The sequence below is a fragment of the Aquila chrysaetos genome, chromosome 7, assembly GCF_900496995.4.
Source record: "Aquila chrysaetos chrysaetos chromosome 7, bAquChr1.4, whole genome shotgun sequence".
Lineage (NCBI taxonomy): Eukaryota > Metazoa > Chordata > Aves > Accipitriformes > Accipitridae > Aquila > Aquila chrysaetos.
In genome coordinates, this window is record NC_044010.1 from 24,338,812 (window position 1) to 24,356,484 (window position 17,673).

Here is a 17,673-nt window from a genome sequence, read left to right on the forward strand (position 1 = left end):
AAAAAAAATATTAAAAAATAAAGATTTGTAGATTTTTAGGGGGGATACAGCATGTTTTATTAGACTAACTAATATTCTTGGAAAACCAGGCTTTGTAGTATCTGAACTGCTATTCAAAAATACTATTACTGTGGAAAAAACTTTGGCGTTTTATAGGTAAAATCAAGATGAAACTTTATAACTTGGATTTAGATGTGTTATTTTCTCAGACCTTCTGGATTTTTTATATATGTGTTTTCAGTACAGACCCATCTCTAGTGTATACTTAACTCTGAAAACAAGTGAAGACTGTAAATTTTCCTGTGTTTATGTCATTACAAATATGGCTTTTATAGTCTATTCCCTAACCTTTCAATTCAAACTATAAACATTAGGCTTTATTGACTGAACAATTTGATTTCTGTGTGAAATATTCCCAAGGTATGTGTACTTACGTTTAATGTTACATTTCAGATGAACCACCAGGTTGTTCAAACAGTGTTCTCTAGAATGAAAGTGCAATTAAATCACACTTATCTGCACACCAGGTAACACTAAATGACTGTCAAATATACATACATACATAACAGACACACACACATATATATATAAATGTATGTAAGTATATATATACTTAAAGTACATTAGTTTATCAGTATCAAACTGTTAAATATAATATTTTATCCTACATGATTTAATTATATTTTAATTATAAATGTACAAAATTATATTATATATAATATTAAATGTACATATTCCTCTTCAATGGACACTTAATTGGTGTATGTTACAGAAATAAAAGTAGACTCCCCTTGTGGTTTAGGGAAATGAGTCATCTGTCTGTGACAGATTCTCAATAAAATTGTAACTGCATATGGTATTTTTTCTACATTTTGAGATGTTTTCAATACCTTACCACTAGAGATCAGTGTGACCAAAGGATTTAAAAGGTTAGTTTGATAGCACTGTATCTTTTAACTAAGATTATAATGCACTGTAAAATATATAGCTGCATATACAGTGTTAGAAATTATTTAGCAGAGAAACAAAGCCAGAGTCTGAAGAGCACAAGACCACAGATCAAAACTACTCAAGCATTTCTGATATCCAGAGGTTTTAAGATTATCTTCATAGCTTGTAATGAATCTGAACACTTGGGACTGGTATGTGCTAGCAATTTAAATCTGATACACACAGAAATATATCAGAGAAAAAAAAGTGTGCCAATGGCTAGTTTACAGTATGCATTTCCACATAATTTTTAAACAGAGAAAGTGAAGGATACTTTAGACATGGTATGGTATTATGTATTCTTCACTATGTTTGCTCTAAAATTTGATATCTGTTGTAAGGGAAATGCATGACGTGACCCAGCATTTTCACAAGGGCACAGTGGTGCAAGAAGGTCAGGTGGGAACTGTAACCACCCCCCCATCTCCCCATTTAAATCCTCGCTACAGAGGGGGTAAGAACGAGATATACCTCCAGCTCTGAACAGTCCCACATGGCCATTTTCCACTTCAAGACAGGTGCATAATTTTAAAGTTGTAATATAAAAAGCGAAAACTAAATTCTGTAATTTGTATACAAATCTGTATTGACTTCATAAAGTTGTCCCTTGGTAGTGAGACAAACATCAAGGAGGATGACCAGAAATGCATAAACCCACAGGAAACCAATACCATCTTCTGCGTAAACTTCAGAGCAACTGAATACTCTTGACCAAGCTCCCTCCATAGGCTTTAAAAGGGTGGTCAGTGGTATTGTATATTAGCTCCTTCAGCCAATCCTATGCTTTCTCTTAGCTAGATGCATAAACCAGCCAAAATAACATCCAGCATGTAAGATTTGTCCCTATTTTGTTTTACACTGAAGCAAGGAGTTGCATGTATGAGGCTCTTTGTCCCGCCACCAGTACTTACTGATGCTTTAGTAGAAATTACTTCATGGGCCTCTACTTTTTCTTCTTCTTCAAGCTAGCTCCCAGTATGAAAACCACTTCCTTGCCTGCACTTCAATTCACCAGTCCTCAGCTGCCTCTTGGTCAGCACAGGAGAGTCCAAAATGCAACAGAGGCATTGCATGTGCTGAATACCTATCCTAAGCGCCTCTCTGAGTGTCATCTATGAAGCAGCATGCTAGGCAGAAATCTGGAGTAGCTGGGATGTCTGTGAGTATGATCTTCACTTAGGACTGGCAAAAGCAATTATGCCTGTGGAATCTGCTCACATATATCTTCAAGGCAGGATTTTGCCCTGTTGCAAAGCTATCCTGCCAAGAAATACATTTCCTAAGCGCATCAGAGAACAGTTTTGCTATCTGTACCACCACAGCTTTCAATTCCTATTATATGTGCCCTCCTTTGCTTCAGTGGTGGTTATGCTTGCATAAAGACCAAAGAGAATGTGAGAAATACATTTTATTATTTGATTACCAGTTAATGAATTTGGTTTTTTAATTATCAAATCTGCGTGATCTTTCTATCATTCATTATATGTACAAAAAAAGTGTGCGTAGCTGTAATGGTGTCACCCTGTAAAATGATTCCTATCAGCTGCCCAGATGAAACATGGTAGAAGATACCTATTTCTACAACAGAATTACAACTAAGATGAATGAACTTATTCCATTTCCTCCTGCATTAATCACTTTTTAGTGTTTAATAGATATTAACAGAAGACATCTTTAAATCATTACTGCTCTTTAAGATCTCTTGTGTCAATGCTGATTTAGACATCCACTCAAGAAAAAAAGAAAAATAGTTTGCAATGATATTCCATTAGTTTAAGATACTTTCACCACCAGTGAGAATGATAAATGTTTGGGATTAACAGAGTATAATTAGAACATAAAATGTATCTTTTTAATTTTTTTTTTTTTTAATTACTGTAGATAAAATACAGCATAGAAAATTAAGAATTCTCTCCTGCTTTGTTACTATGTGGTATGTTTATAAAGGAAGCCTGAAAGAACATGGACTCTTGCCGTCCTCAACATGGTTTCAGCATTTTAGCAGTAAGACAGTAATTTTCTGCCTAAGCGCTTTTGGTAGGATTCCAGAAAAATGTGTACAATAAGCCCTCTTATAAGCAGAAAGACAGTAATTGAATTAATTGTATATATTTTTTTTATTTTATTTTATGATGGCAAGCCTTTCTCCTTTTGGAGGTGTACTGTAAATCCCAGAATTTCCTGAGTATATAATCCTGTGCTAACATTACATTTTCATTTAATCTACAAGAAATCTGCCAGTTTGTAGGACCCTTCAGAATCACTTCAGCTGTTACTTGGACTGAGCAATATTAGAATATAATCAAATTTATTCCTAGGATCATCTCATCTAACGATTCACTTCTAAATGTGGAGACAAATCCAGAAGTAATTTTTGAGTTGGACTAATTTGTCTAAATATAGACACCTGTCTGTGGATTGCTTACCTTAGCAATCCACACTTAGTCCTAAGTCTGTATCAATAAAGTAAATGGACTATAGAGTGTGACTCATCATATTTCAAGAGGTGCCTTGATGGATTACAATTTAGAGTGCTTATTTTTCTCCATTGATTACAGAGAGAACCTAGTGTGGTGATTACTATATAAACATGGGTGAATGCCAGTCCATTTTAATTCTTCTACTATATTATATATTCATAATTCAGAGATTTCTAGATAAGAATTGTTTTGTAAAAATAGCAGTATTTATTGTTTCCACAGTAAATGTATAAAGATGTCACTTAAGATTGTACTGAATGTTAGCTAAAAATGTAGCAAGCATCTCTCTCCTTTTAAATTTACTATAGCTGGACAAGAATGGAAGGGGGAAGAGTGAGTTGCCCAATGTTACACAGAATTCATCAGCAGACAGAGAATAAAACCTAGATATGTTTACAGTCCAGAACTCACACAGAATCATGTTACCTCAGATAAACTTGAGCTAGAAATTAGTGTATAAATGATCCCCACCATACTTTTAAGTTATCCTTTGCATGAGGAAGAAACCTCACTCTACCCACCTTTTTGTAAATATTAAGCTGTAGTTAGCTGCTTTGGTGATGTTGGCAAATGGGCCGTCTCCAGTGAATAATACAGTTGATGACATATTTGCATCCCTGGAAGGAAAAGATACACATGCATATTTTCAGATATTTATCCTGTTCCACCAGTGGAGGAATGTTTGGGAAATGATTATGCTGGTGGAATAAACTGCATCATTTTTTTTCCTGAAATAATGACTATTTATCAGGAGATTTTCGAGGCTTGAAACTCACATGGATTAAAATGTGACTCACCTACTTTCACTCCTACATCTTATTCTAAGATTTCTGATGCTACAATAATATTGAAATACAGAAATTAATTATTTTAGTAGCACTAAATTATCAATTTCTGCTTTTCTGTGCCACAGTGAAGGGTTTGCAGTACAAATTCTTAAATATACGGAGCTAAAACTTAGTATGTGAAATGGAACAGTAATAGATGAACCTTAGAATATCACAGGTTTGCTTTTGTTGGAAGGAGTAATTATATTGGTACTATACTTCTGTGCCTAGAGAAGAAATGAAACTATACTTTATATCATAAAGAATCTAATGGAATAAATGCTACCTTTCTTAGAATTTAAGTTTCACCTTGTATATCTGTTGAAATCAAAATAACTCTGGAATAAGTTAAGGGTGTCATGTTTGCTATTCAACAGGATAGTTCCTCTGAAGCAGGGTGTATTCCTCGATTAACTTTTTTTGTAACAATGGCCTTTTGAACACCAAGAATTCTGTGTACTATTGGTGAGATAAATTGTTTTGATGTTTACAGCCCCTATCCAGATTTACTTTATAGCCCATTCTGCATCATATACTCTGTAATACTGCATATGACCAGCTTGGAACATACTCCCAAGTAACATATTTGCTTTCTCTTGAGGAAGCGTGGAGAAAAAAGATAGCTGTGGTCAGAGTACATAATTTTTTCTGAGGTGACAGCCTACTCCCATCTGACCCTTTAGCTATACATATCTCAGGAGCAAGAAGAGAACCATTTGTGCAGGTTTAATACACAAGGAGCACCTGTATATCAAGGAAGTAGCATCTCTTCTCTTCAAGTGCAGTAAATCTCATTCTTCTGGGAAGTATGAGGTGTAGAATCTGCCTGTCAATCTGCTGTGTATGGAGAGTAAGACAAGGAATAGGAGAACGGAAAGGTTCAATAGCCCTGCTGTGCCACTAGGAGAGCTGTATGACCCACCCTACTGAAAAAGTCATTACTGAAGCATTTCTTAACCTCGAAATGACAAAGCCCACTTAATTCTGTCTCTAGATATATAGATATATGTAGAATGTCTGTACACTCTAGCCTAGTGTACAGACTTTTTCAATATAAAACACTAATATACTAACATGTACTTCAGAGATTACCCCAGAACCCTGACCTGACCTTTTAGACAGTCCAGGAGAGTAGTAAAGTGTCAACCCAGCTAGGCAGAGTCAAATTCTACGATGAGGAACTTCTTTGAGACTGGTCTAATCACTGAACTATGATAAGTGCAAAAGTGTGAAAAAGGCACTAAGTTATTTCTTGAGAAAGTTAGTAAGCAGGAGCTCTTACCAATGTGTCCTGGTTCCAGCTGGGACAGAGTTAATTGTCTTCCTAGTAGCTGGTACAGTGCTATGTTTTTGAGTTAGGTATGAGAAGAATGTTGATAACACACTGGTGTTTTCAGTTGTTGCTAAGTAATGTTTAGTCTAAAGTTAAGGATTTTTCAGCTTCTCATGCCCAGCCAGTGAGAAAGCTGGAGGGGCACAAGAAGTTGGGAGGGGACACAGCCAGGGCAGCTGACCCAAAGTGGCCAACAGGGTATTCCATACCATGTGACGTCACATCTAGTATATAAACTGGGGGGAGTGGGGGTGGGGGGATCGCCACTCGGGGACTAACTGGGCATCGATCAGCGGGTGGTGAGCAATTGCACTGTGCATCATTTGTATATTCCAATCCTTTTATCATGACTGTTGTCACTTTATTAGTGTTATCATTATTAATTTCTTCTTTTCTGTTCTATTAAACCGTTCTTATCTCAACCCATGAGTTTTACTTCTTTTCCCAATTTTCTCCCCCATCCCACTGGGTGTAGGGGGAATGGAGTGAGCAGCTGTGTGGTGCTTAGTTGATGGCTGTGGTTAAACCACAACACAATGTAAAAAATGAACATGCTGCCAGGAAAAGCTGAGCGTATGCGCATTTATGAATATTACTGGCTTACATTTTCCATGCACATTATACCAGGAAAACAGAATGCATGTGTGTTTTATGAGATTACTGTGAGACACCCTGTAATAGGTCAAACACTATAAACCTTCCAAGTCACAGCTTCCACCAACCTCATAATACTTGTGAAGATCTCTCATCTCACCTTAGTAACTTTCTCAGTCTTTTTCAGCAAAGACTGAGTAAACTATTTCCCACTCTTCTGTTTCCTTTTTTTTTTTTTTAATAAATGCTGAAATTTCTGGATTAGAGTTTGGAACTTCTCTGAGCTTCTCTGTAACCACAGGGGCTTTATTAAGCTTCCCCAGCTTTTTGAAATAAAATCTAAGCCCTTTTTTGAGAAAACTTGATAATTTCATTTGGTTTCTTAGTGCACTGAAGCACACACAACTGGAAATGTCTAAGCTTTATGAGTGATGGCAAAAATCAATCTGCTACTCTTTTAATTAACTTATTGGTAAATGATGAGGGTTAAGCATTTCTGTAAGTATAATAAATCGTACACTTTTCCTCCAGATACTCAGTTTAGTAACAAGAATATAGTTTGTTCTGCAGGTCCAGAAACTCAGTGTCACAGTTCTTTAACTTCTGTTAATGAAAATGATCTTTCAGAAATCTTGCAGGCTGTGACAAAAATGGCCTTTAAAAGGCTAATCTAGATGTTAAATAGCCCTTATTCCATTCAACATGCTCACTAGGCAAAACTTACAGAAAACTTAGAGAATAGTCTTACAAGTTTTTTTTTTTTTACACACAGATGTACAGAGATATCTGTGCAGTGAATTCCTCAGATATTATTGGTCCTCATGTATCTAAATACTCTATGGATCATGATGATTTCAGCGTCTAACTCTGTCTCACATGTGCTCAGTAACAATGAGCAGTAGCAAATGTTAGGAAAGATTTACATGATGTGGTACTAAGCTGAAAAAAATATTTAGAATAAGGACAGAAGTGCAATTGTCCAATAGCTACAATTCTTTTCCCTGTTTAATAAAAGAAAACAACAAAAGCATTTTTTATTTGAAGAAAATATGTTCACACATTTTGTAATTCATTGTTTAGTTCTCAGGCTGTGGGATGTCTGCAGTTTGTTTAATTTGTGTTTAAGACACAGGGCAGTGTTTCTGTTTCACCTGCTGATTTTCTGACAGAAAAACAAACAATGAAGAATAGTAGCAAATTACAAATAGCGAACACTTTCTTTGGCATAAAAAAAGCTTTGTTCACATGTGGATTCATATGAAGAACTGCTGTTTTCTAAATGCTTGCATGCACACAATTTTTTATATGAAAATTTGCAAATGATAAATAAACATAACCTCTCTATACTTTCTGGACTTGAAATGAAGCTTCTTAAGCAATGAGTTTAATCTGAGCTTACTAGCAGTGTCTGATCCTAAGTGACGCTGTGGACCTACAAATCCCCCCCCAAATTATTGAGACTCCTCCTGCAGCTGTCACATCAAAGTGCACGTTATTACTTGGTGACAACTGATATGAAATTAAGTCTATTGCCAAGTTATTAGGACTGTCCTAATTCTGGTCCTCAATGCTGTAAATGCAGCCTGAACACACCAAGAAACAGGTTCTGTCTTACATCCAGAACGTGACTCTCATTGGCTCTACAGCAGAGTAAGATCATGCTGTATATCATGTTTATTATCCTAATTTATCTATCAGAATAAAAATTTTGTGTGCATAAATTTTGGGGGATCATTTCCACCCCTTTCAGGCCATATGTTATATTCTTGGCACACTGGAGAACCTGGATCTGACAGTCAAAGACAGGATTTTCTGACACGTCTCAAGGAACTAGGCATGTAGCTACTACTGACCATTCATAAGTGGGGAGGATGAAAACCTAATTGACCTGGAAATCCCAAACAAGACATTGTATTCCAATGAAATAATTTCTCTCTCAAGAATTTTGTGAGTTCATGAAGAAAACAGACTGCAGAGTTGAGAGCAAGGCCTAAACTCTCAGTCCTTATTGGACTTTTGAGCATGGCAAAATTGCCAGGTCTACCCTCATTCCTGGATACAATTCAGTAAAGATGCAGCTGGCTCTGGCCCCAGAGAAATAAGCATGTTTCACACCTAACCAGCAGAATGGCGAAAAGCTCAATGTATGATTTTGTTGGTTCAAGGAAAATTGTTGTACCAATACTCAGATTTTAACAGTGTTGTCAGATGTACACAATTACAAGTGCAAGCTGAGCAAAGGATCTTGTTCAGTTTTCTCAAGAGTATCAATTTGTGAACCTTGCACTCCAGACTCATTAAGAATATTTGTAAATGGCTACCTAGCTTATATTTTGTAGATGAACACATAGGCACGCCTCCAGATTTGCTTCCTGTTTGGCACATATCACAAATGTGACAGTCACATATTTGAAAAATGGAGGCAAAAGGATTCACGTATGTGATTTATTAGAATCTGTGTGGAAAATTGCACTTTCTAGCCCAGCTACATAAATAATCAGGATATGCTACAAGACTCCTATCATTTCAGTCCTTTTCATAAATTAAACAGTAAATGAGACTAGCAAATGTATAAGCAATTAACAGCAAAAATAAATTGTCCTAAATGAACCTTAGCCTCTTTCTCTAATAAAGCATGATTCTAGGTAATTATTCAGTATAGGAGCATGAGCTATAGCTGCTCATAGCCTGCTCAAGACCTGTATTACAAACATCCATTTAGTAACAAATGTGCTGCCACTTATTAACAAATATGCTGCTACAGGTGGGTTTGTGGAAGGCAGAAATAGCGTGATGGTTACAGCAGTTATATATAAGTATATACATGAGAATTTTATCTTTTTCTGTAGGATCAGTAACAGCAGTAGCACTCAGGATACGAGAATGTGATGCAATTTAGGTTAACAAATACTTTTTCTTGAAAATGGTAATATGTAATAAACTGAGAAATCGAATTAAAAAGAATTAAATAGGAAACTTAAATATACTTGTTAAAAAAATTCCTATTGACTAGTTTATAGAGACAGACTGGAATGTATTGCCACAGAATGTTATGGAGACAAAAGCATAAGTAATTTTTAAAAGGTAATAGAAAATATCATGGAAAACAAAGTTCACTGAAACCTTTCAAATATAAAAAAAGTAAATTAAACCAATAGACCACAAAATGACTGGTGTCCAGAAGTTATAGAGGAAAAGGAGGTGGGGGACAGGGAGAAAGAATCAGAGGAAGAAGGCTACTGGCCACTCTAAAGGACAAAGTAATTGACTCGAAGAACCTTTAGTCATAGTTTGTGTGTTCTTATAGGCATGCATAAATGAGGTAATTACATACATAAATTACAATCAGGAATTGTGCATGCAGGTATCTGATACTTATGTAAATGCAGTAGCTACCCAAAGGGAAAAAGTAAAAAACCAAACCAGCGCACATTCATCCAATGATTACAAGTATTTTCAAATAACACTTGGATATTTCTCCAAGTCCTCCTAACACTGTGATTTCTACAATTAATTTATCAGAAGGGCATTTGCAGTCATCCTACTTTGGTCAGAGACCAACAGAATGAATTGCAGGCTTAGAATTTAATTTTATTATTACTTGGTTGAGTGGCATTCCCGAAAAACCTCAGCACTGTAGGAAAGCTATTTATTATTCAGTGGATGGCAGTGAAGTTGCATACAGTGTAAGTAAGGCCAGAATTTAGGCCACAAATTTTTCCATAGATTGAAAAATACAGCACTTCTGCACTCAACCCTCCTCACCTTTTCCCTGGAAATTCTGCTGAACAGTGACTGAAGCCAAATCTATTTTTTTCAGTCATACACTTCCCTCCTTCCTCCCCCCTCTAAGTATACCTCAAGAGGAATAGTTTCCTCTCCCAACAGCTCAGGTCTAATGACAGGTATGACATGTATTGGGAGCCCAATAGCAGAATACCCAAGTGATTATCTTGAATTTACTTGAAATGAACATTAGCATGATAACAGAGCAGCCAAGGCTGCTGTTTGTTCCAGTTTTACTCTTGAGCCATCCTCATAAAAGTGAAGATGTAAACGACTACATAAGTGGTAAAAGACTAATACCTCCACATCAGTCTCCCAATGTTCTTCAATATGTATCCACATGCCCAATCTGCCATATTCGGGGTCATCAGTCTTGTAATGAATGTCACCAAAACAGGGTTTGCAACACTTACAAATTAGTTGGCACAAGAAGCACTTCACTTGCCACAGAAAAATACATTTGCCCTTTTTTTGGATGGCAAAGACACCAGTAAAATGATGAGGAAAACACCAATATACAGAGTGAGTCAACAAACCTGCAAACAAGTTACAAGGACAATGAATATTTTTCACTCACCCTAACCCCAGCAGCTGGCAAACACTGTCTGAAATCTGTTTATTCCAATCATCTGCACAAGCCAGATGCCACGTCTTCCCAATCCTGGCCTGTACCAGCCCTTCAGTGCTTAGAGAACCATTAAACAATCTCACTGTAGACCAAAATGGACAGAAGCACTTTAGATAGGTGGTAAACCACCCTCCCCCCCCCAGCCCCAAGCAAATAGAAATGTAAAATAAGAAGATTTATTGTTGCCAGCAAAGAACAAAACCCAAAAGTTAAATATGTTACAGTGGTAATAAACACAGCATCTCCAGGATGTTGCGTTCCCACAGGAAGGAAATGTTATTGTTATATCCTTCTATGTTTCTGCCATGGGAGAGTTTCATACCCTGTATTTTGCAAATGTCTCACAAATAGAGAATAAACAGTACATTTTCCATCAACTCTAACCAATATTTTTTCTTAGCCAGCATTATGTAATTTCCAGATACTGTGTGAAGCTTTAGCTACATGATGTTCAGTAACACTGATTGGAAATAAGGTTAAAACCAAAGCTGACAGAAAAATCGGATTTTCCAGTTCCAGTTGCAGTGAGAATTTTCACTGTTTTCATTGCAGCTTTAGTTAAAACACACGCACAAATAATAAAAGCTCCCTGAAAACCAATCTATCAAAAGTTTTCCCAAAACAAAATATTCAGAACAAAAATTCAGAAACACGTTAAGTATTTGGAGAAAAATCTTATGCTATTGGCATAATGACTAAGGAAGTTGGACCATAAGGTTTAATAAGGTCAGCAGAATCCCATATATGTCCCAGGAGCTACAGCTACGTTTCAGGCAGGTGACAATTACTGCCAGCATGAAGTAGGGAAAAACATACAATGCATTTGAAATTTACTGGTTGCCAAAATATATATTTTTTTTTATTCTTAGTTGTCCAGAAAACCTTTTTCCACCAAAGTACTTCCACAAAAATGTAAAGTTTACACACTATAGTAAAAAAAAAAAAAATAAAAAAATTAGATTTTTAGGAATGTGTCTTTGACACCCAGAGTGCATGAATGAAAGAAGTGATACACAGCGATTAATTAATGGTAAACATCAGTCATGAGAAATTTTCGACCAGTCTTGAAAAATCACAGATTTGTTTGCACTGTGAGATTTCTCCAAATTACTTTTGATACCTCTCCTCTCTTCTACTTGAACTAATTCCTTTTCCTTTCTCCTCATCAGATCCATGTTCTTCTCCAAATACATTGTTGGTAAGGAATAAGAAAGTCATTGAGCACTCAACAACTGCTTAATTCAAATGTCATATATTTTAGAATTCTGCAAAGGCAGAGGTATCTTATGCTTTTTCTTTGCAGTCCCTGGGAAGTTTCAGAAGTTGGAGTATTTGAAAATGACAATTTGTCTAGTTTAAATTGCCACTTCTGATAAGAAATTGAAATTGGTTTCAGGAAAATGAGCAAGACTTTGGACACTGAAAAGACTCAATGTGAGGGTGTCTAATTGAATTTTTATTTTATTTTAAGGCTTAGATTGATTCAGCCAATGTTTGGATTAAACGGGTTTTTGGAAACAATTCTCACAGTCCTTTGATGTAAGGTAATTTGTTATGAAGTAATAGACAATCTATGGCAAAATAACTCTTTGGAAAAATGTACATCATGTTAAGGTAGGTGATGGTTATCTGTTCAGATCTTCTTTAGCAATGGAAAACCCATTCAAGTCCTCTTTGCTGAAGAAGAAGCTGGAGTGAATTTTATTCTATGCATTTTGAAGGAAGAATATGTTTGCAGCAAAACAGCTAATTGCACTAATGTGAAGAGTGAATCTGTGCCTTCAGACATATGTATATGTATACATATATATGCCATATATATGAAAAAAATATATGTATGCATGTAAAAGATGTTGAAATCAATAAGAACTGTCAGCACACATCCAAGGACATATCTGATCTCTAGCAGTCCCCTTTAAAACAAAGGAAGATGATGTTGTACTGAGCTTAAAAGCCCACTTTTAACTCTTCCACCAGTGCTTCATAATAGATTGTCAGAACAGCATTTTGTCAGAAACAGCAATTTAATATCTGTTCTAGGCCCAATGCGATTTTAACATCATTTTTACATTTAAATTATTGTTTAGAGAATGCTATTTCCATATTTCGTGAAATGAAGCCATATACTGTACACCTACATTTTAAAAAGAACCATTTTACCAGAGGACTAAGCAATAGCAGTCGTTGGTCTCCTTGTAGGAACATGCACATCCACTATGAGCAACGGATGCTGCTTTTGCAGCTGTGCCACCCCTTCACCCTATGGCAATGCCTCCAGAAGATGGAGTCCAGGCAGGCTGGAGGGTGCCACGTGCTGCAGTTTGGCATCACACCCACAAGACTATCTGGGAATTTCCGTCAAGACGACTCATTCTCTACCTTACTCTGCAGAATTTTTACTGCTATGAAACTCAAATTAATTACATCAAAAGTGATAGAATTTGGATATACAAAATGAATACAGAAGAAAGGCATGTAATGAGTTTTCATTTAATTTTGAGGGCATTATAAGCAGCCATAGTTTTAAGCACAGAGGAACTCCCTACCTTTTCCAGAGATCTTCACCAGCTTCCATACACTATCTCAGAAAAGTGACTTTGTTTTTTTGGCCCTGACAAACTCAACGAGATACTGCTGTGTAAATTGGCATGGCCTGCATGCAGCTGCAGTAGTTTATACTAGCTGAGTTTTTGTGGGTGTTTTCCTAGGTAATTCCTACCAAATATGCATGCATTCCTTCTCTTTGTATGAAGGAAACCTTACTGCACTTTGCTTCGTCAGAGCCATCTTCACACTGAGGTACGTTGTCACAAAGGTTATGCAATGGTATACAATCCCCGCTACCACACTGATGTTCATCAATTGCACAAGCTCCTGAAGGAAAACAGGAAAGCAAAATTAATCTGTAATTACGAGGAATATTGATGTTCACTAGAAATAATATACAATTCACCTGAAATAATAATTGAGTGGACTGTATGCAGAACCTTTCCTTTCCTTTCTCCTTTCCTTTCTCCTTTCCTTTCTCCTTTCCTTTCTCCTTTCCTTTCTCCTTTCCTTTCTCCTTTCCTTTCTCCTTTCCTTTCTCCTTTCCTTTCTCCTTTCCTTTCTCCTTTCCATCCCATTTTCAAAATACAGATTATTTTCAGATAAATAGGAGCTAATTAAAAATAAAATCTATGGAATTATACCTTGCAGTTTCTGCTACAGTTAGCATTGCTCAGTTACTAGTGTTCTTCGCTGTCAAAAGTGACTAATGATTTCAAGTTTCAGATGTTCAACACTTTCACAAAAGTTTAGAGACCTTAATGTCAAGTCAAACATACAAGTAAAGAGGCACTGAAAGCCAATAGTCTCCTTTTGAAACCTGTCTGGGAGGAAAGGTAGCAGAGACAAAAGTAACAGAAATGAATGAGGAAAGCATTCACAAAAGTAGGATTAAGCTACTTCAGTATCAGTTATGTAACAAAAGCAGATCAGATAGAGAGTAAATATAAAGTGATAATTCTTTCTATGGCCAAAGTGTATTTTTAATAGCACCGTTTAATATATTTACAGGAAATATACAGTCATAAACTTAAATTCTATTGAAAAATTGTTTATTTTCTTTATTTTACCTTCCTGGACATACTAACTGAAACATTTAATTATCTAGAAGTCCTATTTAAGGTAAGATAATTGTTTTGCTTCTGAATTTTTAATATTCATATAAAATGATTCATTCATCAGTCAGTATGGCCTGTTGTACAGTATGAAAGATAAAGAATATGGTTTATAAAGGCCTGAACCAGATTTTCACACATTCAGTGGCCATAACTGATGCCAGATTTTCCATAGAACTTAGGTCTCACTTAGACAGGTTTTTTATTATATTGCATACTGCCCCAAAGTATTTATTTTCAAATTATGCTTCCTTTTCAAAAACTCAGTATTTCATGGAAAAATAAAATACAAAGAAAAAACTGCTTTTCTTGTAAAATTAATTTATTTACTGACAAAGCTTTTATCTTTGGGCCTGCATACTGATGATATTAGCTCTGTCCTTTGGCTGCAAAGATAATGAATAAGAATAATTCTTTTGCAAAAGGAACCTTTTTAATATATTTAACCACAACTGGCAATGGCCACTTTGAGAACTCTGGCTTGCTAAGCTTAATTTTTATTTTACAACAAAATACAGGCAAAGTTGGCTCAGCAAAGATGCTGAACCAGCTAAAAAAAAGGCATAGTGTTGGACTGAACAAATGTGATAGAGAAGGCAGAACAAGAAACAGAAAAATGGTGATGTGTCCATATAAACCTACCTCTCAAGCTTGCACGACAGGACTAAATGGAGTTGATTTTACAAAGGTAATCAATGGTTAAGATTCTTTTAAAGATTAAGAAAATTAATGTTTTTATTACTGTTAATCTATAAAAAAGCTGCAGCTAGCTAAACATGCTGGGAGACACTTGCCTTTTATGATATTTGAAGTAAGAAAAAGAGCATAGATTCTTGTTGACTTTCTGTTCATGTAAACGAATGGTACTTCACACATCTCTGAATATATACTGCTTTTTCTTTCTCTTTTTTTCTGCTGTCAGACTTTCACAGAAGTAATACAAAGCCTCTAATTAATTCTATCAAGATTTGGCCTGGAGTTAGTGTAAGTATTTGTCCTGGTAAACATTGCTGTTCCTTGTACTTTAGCATTTGGCTCCATATTGCATGTTTTTGGAGAGCTGATTGCTGAATTACGTATGAGTGACAAGTCTAATTACAGTCCCCAACAAACCCAGGAGTCTTTTAGAAGGGGACTGGCTGGGACCAGAAACACTGCTGTCCAGATATTTAAAAGACTAACTCTTCCCAGATCCTTCACTCAGTAAGGACCAAATTTTTAAAGATGCAAGAAGGACTGTATTGCAAACATTAATCAGAGTTACTGTATACATTTTTCTCTTCTAGTGGGTGTGATCGATAATAAATATTTTACAAATGCATTTAAACACTCTTTAATGACACCCTCAAATGAGTCACAAAGTGATGTTCTTTTCTGGGGCTTGTATAGGGAATAGTTCATATTTGCCCTCTTAACATTTGAATAGTTTTTGGTCAAAACACTGAGTCAGTTTTTCACATAATATCACGCAGAGTTGCAGATGATACAGACATTGGTCCAATTACACTAAAGCAACAAAAATGTCACTTTTCATGCTAGAAAACATAAAGTACAGATGGGTAACTGCTAGGCTTTTTCTCTTCAACTTTTTCATATTTCTGTTGATCAAGGGCTGAGATTCATCTTCCACTCTCCACTTTTTCTCAAATGTATTTGACCAGTGGTATAACCTCTTAAATACAAGGGTTCATAAGCTTACCTAGATGGTATCCAGTAGTAAAGTTTGCAAGAAATCCTTTCTTTGTTGCAGACTTGTCCGTAAGGAGGATTACTGTCAACTGGTTTGTTGTAGAGAAGACATCTGGCAATGGGTCTTGTCCTGTATAGACAGCTATTCTCCAGGAGAACATGAATAAATTTAAGCTATTTTGTTCTTATGTATTTCAAAATGTTTTAGGTTCAAAAGCAAATACTGCTACCAGATGAATACAGTTATTCCCCCAAACCTAATTGCTGTCAGACTGCAATGATCAAGGCGCAATCCCAAATTTGACAGATCAGTATAGAAAAATAAGGTTTGACTAAGAGATTATGCTTCTGTTTGTCCACGTACATGAGCAGTCTTATTGATTGGAAGTTAATTTCGTTTGGATTGCATAGGAAGTTGAGTGTGTGCAAACATTTAGGAAATGTGATGTCACATACAGTATGCTTTCTCAAGCATGCTTTCCTCCTAATTTCTGAGACCCCAAAATGTGAAGAAAAGTAGAATGAAATTAGAGTGAATTAATTTCCTTTATATTATATCCATCAGTTTGCTCCAGCTGTCTGATTACATTCATTTTTGTACCCAATGCTGTTACTTGCCCAAAAGTAAGGAATTTGGTCCTCTGCCATCTCTGACTTCAACTACATCATGAATATTTTCCAGATCAAAAACCTGAAAATGAAGTTGAATGTTTTTTCCCCTTTCAGCATTTAAGTACCACACGCCTAGAAAATAATAACACACACACAGAAAAATCACCTTTTTAGTTGTTACATTTACTGTCTTTTTCATGTTGAAGGTTTTTGGGGAAAAAAAGAATTTCTTCTAAACTATTAAGAATCACCCAAGAGACTTAGAAGTCTATATCTTATCTTTAAAAGCACTTTATGCTGTCAAGATTCAAAATTCAATTGACTCTCATTCTCTAAAAAACTTTTGAAAACTGGATTTAGGCTCCAAAGACATACACATGTGTATTTTTTACTATTCATGACAACTGTGAGTTTCCCTGAATTAGCAAAGGTAATTCTTGTGTAACTGAAAATGTGACAAATAGTCTTGTCACTTAAGTCTTATTTGATAGTAAGATAATTTCTATTATCAGTCACAGAGGCCTGTCTTTCAAGTTAGATATCTTTTTAGAGAAGTATTTGCTTCTGTTTACCCTATGCTTTATGAAATTTAATCTATGTAAGTGTGGATACTATGGAAAACTTGTAAAGAAAGTAAAAAAAAACCCAACCATTTTTTAATCTGTTCATAGAATGAAAAGTATTTTCTCACTAGTATGAATCTCATTTGGGAGCTTGTGAAATTAATACCTGGAAATGAGAGCCATATCTCAAGTGGGACAGAAGCACAAAATTACAACTTTTGTGATTAGCATCCCAACACAATTCTCCAGTTAAAGGTGAAGTAATAAATAATTAAAAATTCATTAAGAAGCAATGACAGAGTTCTCTCCCTTGCTTCATCCATCAACAGCACATAGTGGACCATGTTGAAACATTTTCACTTTTACCAGCTGTAGCTTAATCTAAATCAAGTAACATCAGTAGAATAATGATGTCTTTTCACTAATATGTAAGAAACATTCAATAATCCCTTGCAAAATGCATACACACATTCTTTCCCCCTAGAAAAGGTTAACCATTTAACAGAAGA

The 17,673-nt window shown here is 35.7% G+C and overlaps 1 protein-coding gene across 1 annotated transcript in view; it reads right to left on the bottom strand.

Annotated features, from left to right (window-relative positions):
* The window catches only part of TMPRSS15 (transmembrane serine protease 15), a 58,225-nt gene that overhangs the window by 5,557 nt on the left and 34,995 nt on the right, over positions 1-17,673 (bottom strand). The window contains exons 18-23 of the mRNA XM_041124968.1: positions 16,608-16,733; positions 16,000-16,131; positions 13,402-13,512; positions 10,588-10,720; positions 3,992-4,087; positions 435-484 (exon numbers count right to left, since the gene is read on the bottom strand). Coding sequence (XP_040980902.1) covers positions 435-484; positions 3,992-4,087; positions 10,588-10,720; positions 13,402-13,512; positions 16,000-16,131; positions 16,608-16,733 — 648 coding nt within the window. The remainder of the gene's footprint in view (positions 1-434; positions 485-3,991; positions 4,088-10,587; positions 10,721-13,401; positions 13,513-15,999; positions 16,132-16,607; positions 16,734-17,673) is intronic.